At 43.3% G+C, this 16,573-nt stretch overlaps 1 protein-coding gene across 2 annotated transcripts; it reads right to left on the bottom strand.

Moving 5' to 3' along the window:
- Positions 1-645: 645 nt before the first annotated feature.
- LOC125739944 (C-C motif chemokine 20-like) lies at positions 646-2,665 on the bottom strand. 2 transcript variants are annotated; one of them, XM_049010516.1, is made up of 4 exons: positions 2,383-2,665; positions 2,069-2,174; positions 1,801-1,878; positions 646-1,683 (listed from the first exon to the last, which is right to left on the bottom strand). In XM_049010516.1, exons 1-4 carry the CDS (start codon positions 2,459-2,461, stop codon positions 1,638-1,640), a joined length of 309 nt encoding a protein of 102 aa, XP_048866473.1. In that variant the 5' UTR covers positions 2,462-2,665; the 3' UTR covers positions 646-1,637. The 2 variants fall into 2 exon arrangements, with proteins under 2 accessions (XP_048866473.1, XP_048866475.1); XM_049010518.1 differs by having other exon boundaries at positions 2,069-2,171; positions 2,383-2,664.
- Between the last annotated feature and the right edge of the window lie 13,908 nt (positions 2,666-16,573).

Raw genomic sequence — 16,573 nt, 5'->3', positions numbered from 1 at the left:
AGCTAGCTAATTGCTTCTCATTTTTAGACAGCATTTTAACAGTACCTATCAAGATGTCTTTTAAATCATGGCGACTTACACATTTACCGAAATATCTACCAGCAGGTTACATGATTTAGGGTTAGGGGTCTCTAACTCCAGTCCTGGAGAGTTACTGTCCAGTAGGGTTTCCATTCTCAGGTAAATACCAGGAACAGGTGTGGCTCATCAGAAGCCAGGTGGGATAGAAAACCTGCTGGACAGTAGCTCTCCAGGACTGGAGCTACATGGAGACTCCTGGTTTAGATATTTTATGCCAACAAAACCATAAGATTTTTGGAGAACCCATCTCTGAATCCAGTTCAGTTTCCTAGCCTAGAACTGAAAGAGAGTTTTAACGAATAGTTGTTTAACCGTATAGCCCACAACAAACTGTGTAATTGACCCGTCTTCCGGCTGCTTATCAAGAACAGGATCACGGGGAACCAAGCGATACAGATTAGCAGCTCAAGCCACGTGAAAAGAGCGCCATGTCGTTTAGCCTTTGTAACGCTGAGGTTTTAATCAAAGCAAACACCAGATCAGAGGCGCTGTGCAAACAAAGTTTGTGGAACGGCACTATTTCAAAACCACACACACGACATACAAAATACACTAACACAGGTATTAATGTTCTTGAAATTTTATTTATTATGCATTGAGACATGTCCAGCCAAGAGCGTACCTTTGTCTGGAAAATTGGGAGGTCTCCACCCATTACGGGGGAAACATGATTATTGGGGGGGTTGTATTAGCTGGTTTTGATTTATTGGGGGCGCTACAACCCCCCCCCCCATCCCCCCCGCCATAATTTACATCCATGTGTTTAAGTCTAACGGCATGTTATTCACAGCCAATGAAGGCACGTTATTGGTTTACGGAACAATTTGCTTATTCCTTACATTTTCACATTGGGTACCTTTCAGTACCTCCCCTCCCCCCAAAAAAAAATAAATATACATATATATATACACACATGACTTGGAACCTTTCATCATGAACATAAGAGAGTTAAATGAGATTTATAAACAGCAGTACAGCATGCACTCTGCGATTTCTATAACCACATAGTGCGATTTCTAATACAACATAGTGCGTGCCGCTACAGGGGGCCACAGAGGTGACGTTCTCCAAACCAAAGAAACAAAACTGTCAGTATCTAAGGTATCACATGTGGGGAAAATAATACAAGCTTCGAACAAAGCGTGAGACGGAAGCCATGCATACTTAAATATAAAAACAAAAACTTATGGAGGGAGAATGAAGTCTTTGATTTATTATCCTTTGTGGTTTCAGGACAGGAAGGACCCTGGAGGAAGCCGTTTGGTCCCTATAGTGCAGGCAGGTCTAAGAGTGGTGCTAGCAAGGTGCAGTCTGGCGTCCCGGTGCGCCGCCCCCGTGCAGCGCCTTGGGGATTGAGGCAGTCTGGTAGGCAGCGCTCAGTTCCGGCTGTTAAGTGAACGTTCAGGTATTCCTAATCGCGTGGGAGTGCTCCCCAAAGCTCCAGGGACAGCAGTCGCTTTGTCTTCCCCAGCCGGCTGCCGCCTCCTTGTCTAAATGCCCTGTCGTTCTGACAGCGCCATCAATCCCGAAGCTTCCTCATCACAACGTGCAAAACATTAACCTCGACTGGAGATGCGCATTTTCCTGGCTTGCGCCCTTTCACTGCCAAAGGCAAAAAAAAAAAAAAAAGATAACCACGATTAAAATTCCAGTAAGGCAGCAGTTTAAAGGATAACTTTTAAACACAGCACAGCAAAGGGGTTTATGGGATGGACTCACTGAAGGCACTTCATTCTGTTCAGGGTCCAGTGCTGCAAGGGATTTGCACAGATGAACCCGCCCTTTTTCGTATGGAAACTGGAAAGGAGGAACACATGGATGCAGTGTTGTGTCACTGCCGACGAGCTCACCATGGGTTGTGTTTGTGAAACGCGGCAAACATTAAGCTGCCCCATCACTACATATTGTGTACATATTCTATCAATATTTGCTGAAAATTAACCATTTGCCACAGCTCAATGAGCACGCCGTCTTCTGGGACACTTACATGACTGCCACGATGTCACAGGTGCCTGTTATGGGCTGGATGGTGTAGCGCTTCAGCTTGTAGCAGGGCAGGCGTTTGGAGGAGTACCCAACACAGCAGCTCGCTGCTGGAAAAAGTAAAGACACTTAAGCAGGTGGGAGAGACAAGTAAAAACGTGTCCAAAGCACGGCTTCAAAACGTTGCTCCTTAACGCAAAAGCTGAAGCAGGGTGCGGCTATCAGTTGGAGACGTGCGGTCTCTTAACCCGAAGAGATTTAGCACTTACTTTACGAAAACAAGACATGTAAACCACATAGGCGCACCGGGACACGCACCTGACTCAGTCCTGGAGAGGAGCAGGTGCAGAGTAACGAGCATCAGCAGAGCTGCACTGTAGCTCCAGGAGGAGGACATGGCTGTTTCTGGTGATCCGGTGACTGCTTCGTTGCTAGATAATGCCCAAAAATGCTTGTGCCTCTTTAAATACTTGTTCCCGGACTTTCCCCACACTATATCAGTCTTCGCTATACAGACCGTATCACATTTCCTCGAGCTAATGGATTGATGCAATCCACCCCACCCCTCCAAATCCTTTCTATGCCTGTCAGCTGAAATTTTTTCTTCCATCACTTCCTCATCACCTATGTCATGGCAGAACTATCGCCGTCCTGCGGGCTGAATTAGACCTCGACATTATCAGTGCTTGAAAAATTTCAAAAACATTACTAACAAACAATTAGGCGTACTGGCAGTACACATTTTTGTGAATACTTATCCTTTTCCTATTAGGTGCCCACATAGGCGGTTAAAGACCCTGTTTATAATGGCTTCAGCCCTCCTGAAAAATAATTATGAAACCGTTTAGCGATTTGACTAAGTCCCTCTCTCTCTGCCAATTTTATTAGCCCCCCTCCACCGAATAGTAAGTCAATTTCATTTTGTCTACGACGAGGGTTGCCCAGGGTGAAACTTACCTAGGCCACATGGGCTTTGACCTGTACAGACAGTGTGCATCATGACGCCGCATGTGTGTGCGTTTGGTGCAAAACTTCTCAGTAGCTGCAATGCTTTTGTCTGATCTGTGGACAGTTTTATATGTGCAACTGGAAGAGTTCGAGAAAATCGTGGAGCCAGAAATCATAGCATGGGTGGACTGGTCCTATAATTCACTTGGCGACAAAATCACATTAAAGACTACATATGTATCAGTGTTAAATGACTCGCGACATTACGAAGACCAAATTAACAAAGACAAAAAAATCATTTTCCCTCGCAACAGCACATTTCCTCCAATTTATCTAACCGCAATACCTCTCAGACACAATCGCTGTATCACCCTATCGCTCGCTGTGAATGGGTGGGCCTGACTTGCATCTGCATGGGCCCAGGCCCACCCGCGCCGCTGAGGTACACTGTAATGCTTTCATTCACAAAGGACACAAATGTTACTGCTATGTAGACCGGCCGTCTCGGCCTGGACAATTGGGGAAGTTGCCCCTAGCCGAAGAAAGGGGTTTGCGCGTGGGGGGGACACAGCTATAGGCCTTCGCTTGGGAATTATGCGTGTCGCACTATGCATAGGTGCATGATGCACCATATATATACATATGGACACGGAAGAACTACACAAGACCTAGTGACGAGACAGGGAATACAGGGAGTTAGCAGTGCGACGCGGGAGCCTCCCATGGGTCTGGAAAGCCACACTGCGTCACATAAGAACGAGTCGGGCAGCTTTGCATTTTTTTCTGAGGGGGCGATCTGCAACGGTGGCGGATATATTGTTTTCATAACCTGCATATTGTGCAACTCTTTAATACGTCAACATGGTCGCAATTAAATTCAGTCTTTGTCAACAAAAAACATGCAGCACCAGATTTGATTAAAAATTCTTCCGACATTACAGCCACTTTTAACGCCGTAACACATAACGAGGGTTTGGGGAATCTGCCCGCGACTGCTGGTCTCAGGCAAGTTCAGCATCTCGTGAATAAACGGCGAAACTAGGCCCACTAAACAGTGTTTATCAACCGTATCGTTCTAACACACCTCAATATAACTGGAAAATTAACTTTAGCACAGGCGTAACCACTAATTGTGCCCATCATCCAATGTAGTTGTTTGAAGTAACTGAAAACATGAAAAACCGAAATTAGTTCAAACTAAAGAGGACTCCACACTCAGAATCATGTTAATTCACTATATAGACTAACTGATACAGTGATACTGTTGAAGAATAGTTGCGGTTTTATTGTCAGATACGAATATTAAAAACGCTATTGTAATTTGATACAGGGAAAAAAACCCTTCTAATTAGGCTACGTGAAATCAGGTTATTCCAGCCTCATTCATTGAATGGACAGACGTGTGGGAGTGGATACCAGCAAAACTAGCATCCAATCAGCCCTTGCGGCGTTGTTACGATTGTACACGGGGCACAATTATTTTCCAGACTGGCGCTCGGTAAATGACCCCCGCCCACACGCATATGTAGAGCGCGTAATCCATCCATCTCTTATCTCACGGGCAGCACAGGGTGGCGGGAACGGCACGCAATGAGGCTTCTTAAGGCGCCCTGCCTATACCAGCTCTTCGTGCTGCTGGTATCATACCAGCGTAGACTCGCGATAACGGAACAATGCGGGTTGTCTAAGGTGCTACTCAATTTAACAATAAACACCGGTCTTAAAATGACATTACTAGCAGCATGGAAGATAATACATTACAATTTGTGACGAGAAGTTAAGGGATAGGAATAAAAGGATGAAGGGTAACAAATAAAAATGCATAGGTTTAACAGGAAGTTTACAATAGACTAACATTCGCAGCAGAAGGGTTCAAATATACATGTTACAAATAAAAGCATGAAATAATATAAAATAGTTATGTACATTTATTTGGGTATATCTTTCTCCTTTATTTTTCATGACTTTTCACTTTTTTCCATCCATCTAAATGTTAGACCTGACGTAAACCCCCCCCACCGCTGTTCGCGGTGATTTTTACGCAGTTAAAGATTAACGTAGAAACTCCGTTCACTGTTAATCTCAAACCAACAGAAATACCCCGAGGATCCCTGAATTTTAGACAGACATTGCACAATCACATACTGCAAAGCTTTTTGTGGTCCTAGAAAGTAGTTTTTTTTCTCAATAAGTTAAACAGACGTTGTATTTCGCGGTCTAAGCTCTTGAATGTTATCTGTGGTTCATTCCAACGTGCGCTGCGTCGCGCTATATTAACATACCATTTTGCCGTTGGCCATAACAAGGTCAACATAAACATCTTCTTTTCCATACGAACATTTCAACAGAGCAGTTTGTGTCCAGTCTAGCTTGAATTAAAGATTATGATGTGTAATGGAACGTAGGGAGAAGAAGAGGAAAATTTTTACTATCCTCGAGGGTCTATGACCTGTTCTCGCTTAGCAGTTATATGTAAAGCATGACTGAAAATAGAACAAGGAAATTTACTGGATTAACAGCTGAACTCCCTCCACTTCTGTAATAGAATCACTTGTTTTTCCCTAAATGCATGGGGAGGAAAGTGAAGGGCAATGGGAGGAGCAGTGAAAGTGGAATATTTGATTTAACAGTCTTGTGTTATTAATGAGCTGCTCCTCTGGGGAAACACACACACACAGGTTTGTATTTATATTTTTGTGAGGACTCTCCATTCATATCTATAGGTATAACCACAATCCTAAGCATGACAACCGTAACCCCTACCCAACCCTAAATGTAACCAACCAAAGTATGAAACTTTTGGCATTTTTAGTTTTTTGATTGCATTTAAAGATCTTTCTGAAATTGAGGTTCCCTTTGTGGGGACTGGAAAAATATCCCCACAAGGTGAAAGTTTTTTATGATGTCGAGGGGAAATCTGATCCACGCAATATAATAATTACAAGAACAGAAACAGACAGACACACATATGTGTATAGATATAAACCAGGGTCCCCCAACTCCCAAATAGCTTTTTCTATTTAAGGAATACTGCAAAGCAAAAAATATGCAATACAATGTTCTCACTTCAGCAACCAATAATACATGCCTTTAATACTTCTAGGTTGGACTATCGCTACCCCCCTATTGGTTGGGTGTGTCTCTGCATCATTGAATAAGCTCCATTTGGCGCAAAACGCTGCAGCAAGAGTCCGAACGAGGACTAGGAAAGATAAGGGTCCTATACTGGTCTCACTCCACTGGATTCTGCTTACGTCTCGTATTGACTACCAGGTTTCTACTGCTTAGCTATAAGGCACTAAATGGTCTAGCACCAGATTATATTAGCAGTTTACTGGTTCCATGTAACTCCCCCTGTTTGCTTCGCTCTCAAGGGTTCAGGCTAGCTGGCAGTGCCCAGAGTGGAATGGTCTTAAAGGCAGAGCATTCTGTAACAGGCTCCGTTGTCATGGAATAATCTACCAGCAACCGTCCAAGATTCAGACTCACTCCAATATTTAAATCAAGGCTATAAACTGTTCAGTACTCTGTCCCGGAGCTCCTGATGGTGGGCAGTTCCCTGCCTGCCCACCCAGCATGACTACACATCTACTGTCCTCCTCTGTTGGACCACACCACCCCTCCATCCTGCTGAAGATAGCAGTTTCCTCAACTACCTCTCCTAACATCAGCCTTCCGCATTTAATTGTACACTAAACACAATTTTACTTTATAAACTGGGACTTTGCTACTTTTGACTTCCTCTGCCGGCCCCTGGAGGATGGGCTCTCTCTATGAATCTGGTTCCTCCTAAGGTTTTTGCTTGCCACTGTCACCGTTGGCTTGCTCACTGTCGGCTTTGGGAGGGGATAATGTAAAGCGTTTTATGACAAAGTAATCTTGTGCTCACCCAGGACCAGAATTGGAGAACCCTGGTATAGATGCACATAATGTATGTGTCCATTCATTGAGTCACCAAATTAAACACAAAATCCTGTGCTAACCTCCCCTCCCAAAAAGTCATGCGGATGAAAGGGGCAGGTCCCTCACGAAATCTCCCCCGTGAGAAATTTCCCATGAGTTTTCAGTGGTGATAAAACCCCCGGCGGCTGTCCATCCAGCCACATGCCCCCCCCCCAGTGTAAACATGAAGGGCTCAGCTGTCACCCTGCTGTGGTGGGGCTCTGGGACAGATCCTCTGAGGCCACATGTGGGTGCCCATCTCATAACCATGTGAGCTACTGTGTGTGGAAGTAAATTAAAAATGATTGATACAAATTAGGAATTTAATATTATTAATTAGTATCATTATTGGTTGTAGGTGTTTTACTCAACAATACACTAGTTATGTGTGTGTGTAAACTATAGACAGGATTATTTTTGTAATCAACAGGTATAATTATGCAAGTAAACAGAATATTGCAACCAACACTTATGATTTTGTGTGTATTAACCTGACTATAGGAATTGAGCTAAATGTAAGAGAAGATGATTTTGTGAGAGGAGACTGTGAAAAATGTATCACCTGGCCACGGACACAATGGTTCCTTCCCTAGCAATGGGTCTTGTCTCCGACTGATAAGGGCCATCTGGTGTATTAGATTATGCTGAAAATGAACAACTCTGGGGACAGTTGAGTTCCATTGTGATTTAACTTTAATGTATAACACCGTAGATAAAACAACAGATGTATTAAACAAAGAAAGTGGGAAGACCTGTGAAAAGCATATAGGTCAGCTACAGTGTCTCAGCCCATCTGGGGCCCTCGACAACGACGAGGTGCCCTCAGCTTTTATAGCAAAGGATACGTCCCGGTGCTTTTACTGAAGGCTAGACTGAACAAACCTGCTGGTGCCATGTGAAGAACAACCAGTCAGGCCACGTCGAAGATCAGGAAAGGAATGCTGGTGCTAGAGAGCAGAGACCAATATATCTGCGATACTACAGTTACAGAGAGTAAGGGATACATATGCAGAAATTATTTTTTGTTGTTGAAGTATAAATTCAAGATAGAATACTTCTTGTGCAGACATTTTTGTGATTTTGAGACTTACACTTTTTTTTTACGTATTTACATATTACATATTTTTTTAGTTTTTTTGTAATTTTCCCATTATATTCTATTGTTCCCACTCCGGATCCCCTGCGACCCAGAAGGATTAGTGGTATGGATGGATGGATATTCTATTGTTAAAATGAAAAAATAAACGGTAATGTTTTACATTCAGTGCACCTTCATAATGCATTCATATTGCATTCATAATGCATTCGTTGACATCCCTTAACAGCTTTAATATACATTAATAACAAACATTACATGATTATACAATTATAATGTTTGTTATTAATGTATATTACAGTTGTTAAGGGATGTTAGGATGTTGAGGTATACATGCATGATGTTTATGAATGTTTTATGAATACATTATGAAGATGTACTGAACGTTTTATGAATGCAATATAAAAGCATTATGAAGGTGCAGTTAATGTAAAGTGTTACCAAATAAACATTTAGGCCTGTTGTTATGTCTTTTTGAATATAAATAAATTCTGCTAAAATCAGCTTATCCTTCACTGTATTGAAAATATAGATCATATATTACTGAATCAAATCATATTGCACTGCGGTAACCTTTCAAATATGGCCAGATACTGAATGGCTGCCTTGCATAACTGAAACTAAACCCTATTGTGCTGGGTGAAATGTGGTCAAACTTCAGAAAACATCCCTTCAGAACCTATTTTTCTGATCCTTTCCTTGCTAACTGCCTTTCCCATGAATCAGCACGCCTCACTGCAACCCCCCTGCGTTCTCATCTAACATCACCCTGGGGGGTGTAATATGTTCCTGACTGGTAAGCAGCCATTAACGATGAACTTGGGGCACGGTTAGACACAAACAGAGTGTCTCATCGCATAAAGGGGGCGGGGTTTAAAAGAACCTTTCTGACATAAGACAATACTGGATCACACTCCACTGACATTTATAAGTCGTCCTCCTCTCCATCCCAATCACATCGTGCTCCATTCCTTCTCAACTGGGTCTGAAGGGGGATTATGGATGGGGACTGGACCCCACAACCCCCTATTCCTCATGCCTGACTAATCCTTGTTTTGCTCCATCAGGGGTGTCTCGGTGCGCCATGAGCTACACAGGTGACTCCACCCTCTGTCAAATCCCACTCCGGGCTTTCAGAGGCTACCGGAGACAAGAAGTCAACAGCAGCTGCAACATCCCAGCAGTCATGTGAGATGAAGCCCTGCCCCTTTCAGCAACACCACACTGCCATAGGCTCCCATATTTACGAGAAATCACATTCATCACTATCATTGTGTTTTTACCGTCTTATTTTGGGTTGGGAAGCAGGAAACAGGTGTGACTCCAGCTTCAAAATGTTGAGTGGGTCAAGTCTACAGCTGGCTGGGTAATTATCTCCAGGTGTGCCGTGGGGGGGCAGGGGTAAGATGATTCCAAAGGCCCTAAGAACAGAGGCCCTAACACATTTGGAACATAACTGGATTGGTCTGGGTTGAGGGCCCAATTTGATATGCTTTCATGAGGCCCAAAATCTCTAGCAACACCAGAGGAACTCGACTTGCAATGAGACGTTGGTGAGTAAACACAGGTGTAAAATCAGCGTAGATTAAACAGGGAGGCGCGATGGATGTGGCTTAATGCCAGGTTTGCAGTTGGCAGGCCTGTGACGTGCCGCTGGAGTGTGACAGATGCTCCTGCTTTTTCGTGAGTCATCCGCTGTTCATTTAGCAGCTATGCTGAAGGGTGACTGCGGCTGGCGATGTTCACAGCGCCTGGCTGATGTTCCCGCAGACTGTCGCTCTCTAGACAGATGGGGAGGAGGACTCTCTGCACATACCCCGGCTCCCAGGCCTCCAGGCGGATCCTGAGCTTCCTACGGTACCGCGATGGCACTGGGGAGGACGCGGATTTCTCAGTTACCCAATCTGTCACACATGCATGTGACATCAATAACTATAAATGAGCTAACTGTAAAGCGGGGGGGGGGGGGGGGGGGGCACAAACCTATGCATTGGGGGGTGGGGGGCTGGATATGGAGGTCAGCAGGGGAAATTCCAAAGTGGGGCCAGCGCCCCTGTGACAACATGCATGCCCCCCCCCACATATGTATGCTACTTAGATCTGAAATAAGTGTACTGTTATTATCTTAACTATTATTATTATTATTAGTTACATTTACAATACCTATAAAAAGTGTACACCCCCTGTTGAAATACCAGCTTTTTTTGACCAGGTTAAATGATTTCAAAACTTAAAATACTTTTCCCTCCTTTATTGTAACCTTTGTAAATCACAAGGTTGCCGGTTCAAGCCCAGCCGCAGCACGTATGTGGGCCCTTGGGCAAGGCCCTTAACCCCCAGCTCCCTGGGCGCCCCAATAGGTGGCTGCCCCTCGTGGACAGCTTGCTCTACAAAGAGGAAGGCGTAACAAAGTATTTCCCCACGGGGACAATAAATGATCGATTATGTTATTGTTGTTATTATTATTATTAAATCTGTAAAATCTGAAAAAATATGACAACAGTGACAGCTAAAGAACCTCTTCAAGGTGCCTCCCTCCACACTATGAGCTGCTACGGTAATTCATGCTCACTTAATGCCTTAACGTGACTTTGGCTGCAGTAAGCAGATGGGGGCAAGAGGAAGGAATTTTTCAACTTACTGTTTTAAAAAATCTATATATTTCTACATATGCAATCTTGAGCAAAAAATAGGCCAAATCCAAAATGCACATTAAACTTTGACCCCTTACTTTGCCCAGAAATGTACAAAAAAAACTTTAACAGCAATGGGGGGTGGCATGGTAGTGCAGTGGTTAGCACTGTTGCCTCACACCCCTGGGATGAGTGTATGAGTGTGCCCTGTGATGGGTTGGCCCCCTACCCTGGGTTGTTCCACTTTTTGAATTCCCATTGCTTCCAGGATAGATTCCAGACCCCCCACAACCCAGTAGCAGATAGCAGTAGTAGTAGATAAGCAGTTTGGAAGATAGATGGATGGATGGAGATGGGAGGGACCTTTCAGATGACAGTGAGATTAGGGACGCTTGAATAAAAAGGGGGGTGCTGTCGGACCTAGTGTCCATCTATCCATCTTCTAATCACTTTTTGAATGTGCTGGGACCACACCTGTGTATACATATTTTTTTTTTTATAAAATCCTAAGAATACAAATAAGAAAAGTTTATTTGCAGAGATTGTTCTTCAAATGTCTCGTTTGGGCATAAGAACTGTTTTTCAAATGCGTATTTTGAATATATCGCATTCTCAAAACTTACACAAAAAGGACAAAAGACAGTATCAATAACAGGCTTCAGATGTTGCAGGATTACTTGGGAAAATCCGGGGAGAAACTATGCCCCGAAAATTCAAACATCTGACCGTGGCTAAGAAAAGACCTACGGGTTTGAAGAAAGGCACGTGAGGAAGTGGATATCGCGTTAATCTCTGTATACCGATCAAAAAGAAACAGACAACATAACACACAAAGATAGCGGAATTCTTATGTGTTTCAGTAAAGGTCGTGTCCTTTTATAATGATAATACTTTTTCTTTTGAAACGTCTGCGCTATTTGTTGCCATAAAGTCATGGACCGCTGAGCGCATCTGAACGTTTGCCCTGCGTTTGCTTTTGGAAAAAACTCATATTTTAATTCATGGACATTGGGCTTTTGTTAATAATTTTTTTACAAAATTATTTGTAGGTATCTTCGGTAATTGGTTTTTTCACGGAGGCCCTTATTTGCTTTCAGACAAATTTCTTCACTGGATTGTCAGGTTTCAAATTTGGTTTCAGCTTTCGTTAATTTGTCGCGTTTTATTCTTCTGATCGCCTGGCCACCACGTACTTAAAAGTTGCACCTTACGCTTCAAGCGAAGGAGTATATTGGGACAGACTTATTAATGACTTCTAAGGAGTCTAGGGTTAGAGATGCAATCAGGTGAAGGGAAAGAACCCGCCATTTTAGTATATCCAGCACTCATCGCGTAACGTAGACTATTTTAGTGCTATTTATTTTAGGAAAATGAACAAGTCTGTCAACAATTTGAAGTCACATCGGCGCCTATACATCTTCATCTCTCTGTCCATCTTGAAAATCCTGGCGGAAGGTCTTATCTCGTTTATCATTTTAAATTATTAGACTGATAAAGTCTGACGTGCCTGTAGCTCTCGTTAACGCCAATTCTGTGCTCTATGCGAACGGAATAGACCGCAGCCTTTCGAATACAGCAATATGTTTCTGTGTTGTAGTGCCTAGACGGACTGGAGCTGGTAGCCGAACAAAAGGCGAGAGTAAAACTCACCACTTCTAGAAACAACGACGTTCGTTGTCCGTCAGTCTATAAAGCTTCCCGTCCCCGTTGATCCGACTCCAGATTGGTTTGTTATTCGTTTCAATGTCGTGTTTATTTCTTTAAATTTTGTACTGATATGTTTATGCATTTAATTTACGTTGTGTATATTGTTGTTAAAGCTGCACGTGGCCAGATGGGCTGCAGAAGGTTGCCAGTTCAGACACACCCTCAGCACATCTGTGGGTCCTTGAGCAAAGCCCTTAACTCCCAGCTCACTGGGTGCCACTACAGCTGGCTGCCCTTCACAGACAGCTTACTCTTTGAAAAAGAGAGATCCCCAAGGGGATCAATTATTATTAGATATTTCATTACAGCTGAAATAGCCAATTTTTGTAGTTATTAACAAGATCCATCCTTCCATCAATCCATTTTCTGCCCCTTATCTGGGGTCGGGTCACAGGGACAGCAGTCTAAGCAGGGATGCCCAGACCTCCCTCTCCCCAGCCACCTCCTCCAGCTCCTCTGAGGGAATAGCAAGGTGTTCTCAGGCCAGCAGAGAGATATAATCTCTTCAGTGTGTTCTGGGTCTGCCCCGGGGGTCTGCTCCCTGTTGGATATGCCCAAAACAAATAATAATAATAATAAATCATTAATTAATGATTTTCCAAAGCCCTGTACCTACTTAACTGCTGTGCTGAGGAATTACGGAGGCAGATGAGATTTAGCCGTCACTGACCTCTACACAGCGGAAAGAATGTGGTCGTGTAGTTACATATAGGCCTGGTGTTTTGGTGAAATGTTCAGAACCATCGGGGATTATTTGGTTTTAAAATAGAGATTCCCATTAAATACAGTTAATACTACGAATACAGACTGACTGATTAAAAAACTCAAACAATAGACGAACTTTCATTTGCATAGGCCTATATATAGAAATAACCGGTTGCAGATTTAACTGGATATACCATTTGCGTCTTTACGATGAAACCGCGCATTAATTATCTTTGTTTATTACTGTGAGCCAAAGAGAGTAGGGAGTTTCCAGGACACGACGTGAGAAATACGGAATAAGGACGCACCCGCTCCATGCAGTATTATCGCATTATTATTTTATTGCGCAAATAAAGCAAGTTCAGGCATGTGTCAGACTTCCGACTTAAACGCTATAATTAAAATAATGGGGTAATGGGGAAATTTGTGAACAACCCTGTAGTCTACCATGGCTTAAAACGTGTCTAGGAACCCTATTATGATCTGCGTTTACATGCTGCCCTCTCGTGGCGAAAATCCACGTCACACCTCGGCAAATCAGTTAAGGACAAATTGTGGATGCGCAGTACACCCGTTCTGTCCGAGATGCTAATCGCAGGTGTCATACAAAAAATTTGATGGGTTTTTGAACCGGATTTATTTTTATATGCGGCTCACCCATCTCTGTGTGAAATAGCTTTTAGAAATTTTTAGATAATGACTCAATTTTTTTTTCGTACCGGTCAGAACGGGACCACGTCAACTTATAACCGCAACGGTGTCCCTCCTGTCCCACACAATAATCCATAAAATCACAACAATTAAATGTCAAAGAATTCATAAAAGCAACAAACCTCCAATTAATTAAATAACTATGGTGACCCAGTAGGATAAGCGGTTTGGAAAATGGATGGATGGATGGATGCGCCATTTAGACAAGCTGATATGTCAGAGGTGGGCAATCTTATCCGCAAACAAAGTGGAATGTTCCATGGTGTCATAGTCCTCACCTATATGTTTACGTCACTGTGTGAAAAAACACGCACATTTGAAAGTTTATTATGAATTAATGGCTGTGGACGAAGGAGGTGAAAAGTATAGTTGGTGTATTCACCATACTAACAGTGCAAAGGTCATTTTAATCATCTATGGCGTCATTTAATCAATGGCATGTATTCTGCTGACAAGTTCAAATTATGTCAATACGGATCGAGTAGAAACACTCTAATTAAACAAAATAAAGTTGTCTGTAAGATGCTAAGCTTCTGATTAGGTTAATAACAGTATTAATAGATAATATCTGCCTACGTTAATACTCATGTCAGGCATATAAAATCCACAGCAGAGAATCAGCTGGGTCGTGCTCGGTTACTGTCAATCAAATAAAAAGGCTTTTCTAAAACATCCCTTCTACAGTTTCAACAAAACAGCCGATTTTATTTTCCATGTGTTCATCTGATTGTATCCTTGCTCAGCCTGTAACCTTTAGAAATTTAAAAAGGAGACAAAGTTACGTCATCTTCACGCATAATATCGAATAGAAGTTTTTTTCATGTATATCTCAAAACTACATGGCTGAACGGACATCTTTTATTATTATTATAAATTACTGACATGCATTCTACGTATAACTCACATTGCCTACGTATGTAAAATTAAAACCAAATTTCACCAATTATTCCCTTATTTGTCTGAAACCAAAAGGAGAAGATAAGAGGCAGTGAAGAAACCTTATGGATGAAGTGCAGGTTTAGGACGCTGTCCCTGTGACTAGAAGGTTGCAGTGATGTCACTGTTGGGCCCTTAACCCCCAGTTGCTCCAGTCACTAGTCCTGTAGCACGTTCCATGGGGCAGGAGGACGAACAGGTGGCAACAGGGGTGTGTTGGGTCAGTGGTGATGGGGGTTGCTTTCTGGAGGAATTGAGTGCAGTAGGTCTCCTCCAGAGTTGGCAGTTGGGTCCCATTGATCTGTGCTGCCTTGATGACTTTCTGCAGGGCTTTCCTGTCTCTGGTGGTGCAGCTGGGGTTCCGTACTGACATACAATATGTCAGTAAGCTTCCAATGCACAAACGGTACCAGGTCACAAGCAGATCTCCCAAAGTAAAGTTTCTGCCGTGCTCTCTCGACCAGTGCAGATATGCGGATGGTTCATGTCAGGTCCTCTAATGGGTGGATGCTCAGGAACTTGAAGGTTGAGACTCTCTCCACCATTGCTCCATTTATGATGATTAGAGCAATTCCCCTTTCTGTGAAGCTTTACACTTGCTCCCTGTCCATCAGTTCTATCACTGTGGTGTCACCTGCATCCATCCATCCATCCATCCATCCATCTTTCAAACCACTTATCCTACTGGGTCGCGGGGGGTCCGGAGCCTATCCCGGAAGCAATGGGCATGAGGCAGGGAACAACCCAGGATGGGGGTCCAGCCCATCGCAGGGCACACTCACACACCATTCACTCACACATGCACTCCTATGGGCAATTTAGCAACTCCAATTAGCCTTGGAGGGAAACCGGAGAACCCGGAGGAAACCCCACGATGACATGGGGAGAACATGCAAACTCCACACACATGTAACCCAGAACCCGGGTCCCAGAGGTGTGAGGCACCACTGCGCCACCATGCCGCAAAGTCGCCTGCATATACAATGATTATATTAGTACTGTGGGCAGATAGACAGTTATGAGTGAAGAGGGAATACAAGAGGGAGCTCAGCACACAGGCTAGTGCCAAGTCTGACTCTTTGAGGGCAGTTAGTCAGGAAGTCCACAGTTATTGATTTAGACCTAGATCCAGCAGAGTGGAAACCATGCAGAGAGGATTATTGTATTAATTGCTGAGCTGTTGTCAATGAACAGCAGATGTATGGTCTCTGGTTCTCGAGGTGGGGTAGGACAGTGTGGAGAGTGGTCGTCATGGTGTCTTCTGTAGATCTGCTGACCCTGCATATGTACTTGTGTGGATCCAGGGTGGATGGAATGGATTTTTTTGGTTTGAGATTGTATGAGTCTTTTAAAATGCTTTATGATAATGGGAGTGGGGGTCGCTGGATGGAAGTCGTTAAGGCTTATTTAAATGCCTTGACCAAGGACCTGCAGATGTGGTGAAGCTGGACCTGAAGCAGTGATCATAGGCACTGAGGCTTAGCCCACTGAGGTGTCATCATGGTAAGGATGTGCATTATATCTCAGGCCCTCATTGTTTATGAGGACATGACATACACAACCCAAACATCCACCCAGGTGCAGAAAGCTAGGCAGTGACTTTATCATCTTTATCTACATACAGCATGTATGTAGCTGTTTGGTTAGGGAACATGCAGAAGCGTTTGCCTACAGTTAAATTGTTTATGCATAAATTTATTAAGTTCAAATGAAAGTTTGCGCTACTTATTTATGTGAAAATTTAATAAAACTTAAGATCAAAGTGAATGAATGGATGTCGTAACTTTTCTTAATGAACGATTAACTCCTGTCAAAGCGCTTTACGTCACTA

The sequence above is a fragment of the Brienomyrus brachyistius genome, chromosome 4, assembly GCF_023856365.1.
Source record: "Brienomyrus brachyistius isolate T26 chromosome 4, BBRACH_0.4, whole genome shotgun sequence".
NCBI classification, from domain to species: Eukaryota; Metazoa; Chordata; class Actinopteri; order Osteoglossiformes; family Mormyridae; genus Brienomyrus; species Brienomyrus brachyistius.
The sequence above is the reverse complement of the archived record's forward strand: the minus strand, read 5'-3'. Positions and strand labels throughout refer to the sequence as shown.

Excerpts from the sequence above, each read along its gene's own strand:
- LOC125739944 (XM_049010516.1), bottom strand. The coding sequence starts at position 2,461 with ATGTCCTCCTCCTGGAGCTACAGTGCAGCTCTGCTGATGCTCGTTACT. Across the intron at positions 2,175-2,382 it reads CCTCTCCAGGACTGAGTCAG|CAGCGAGCTGCTGTGTTGGG; the intron begins GTGCGTGTCCCG and ends TACTTTTTCCAG. Across the intron at positions 1,879-2,068 it reads TGTGACATCGTGGCAGTCAT|TTTCCATACGAAAAAGGGCG; the intron begins GTAAGTGTCCCA and ends CCTCCTTTCCAG.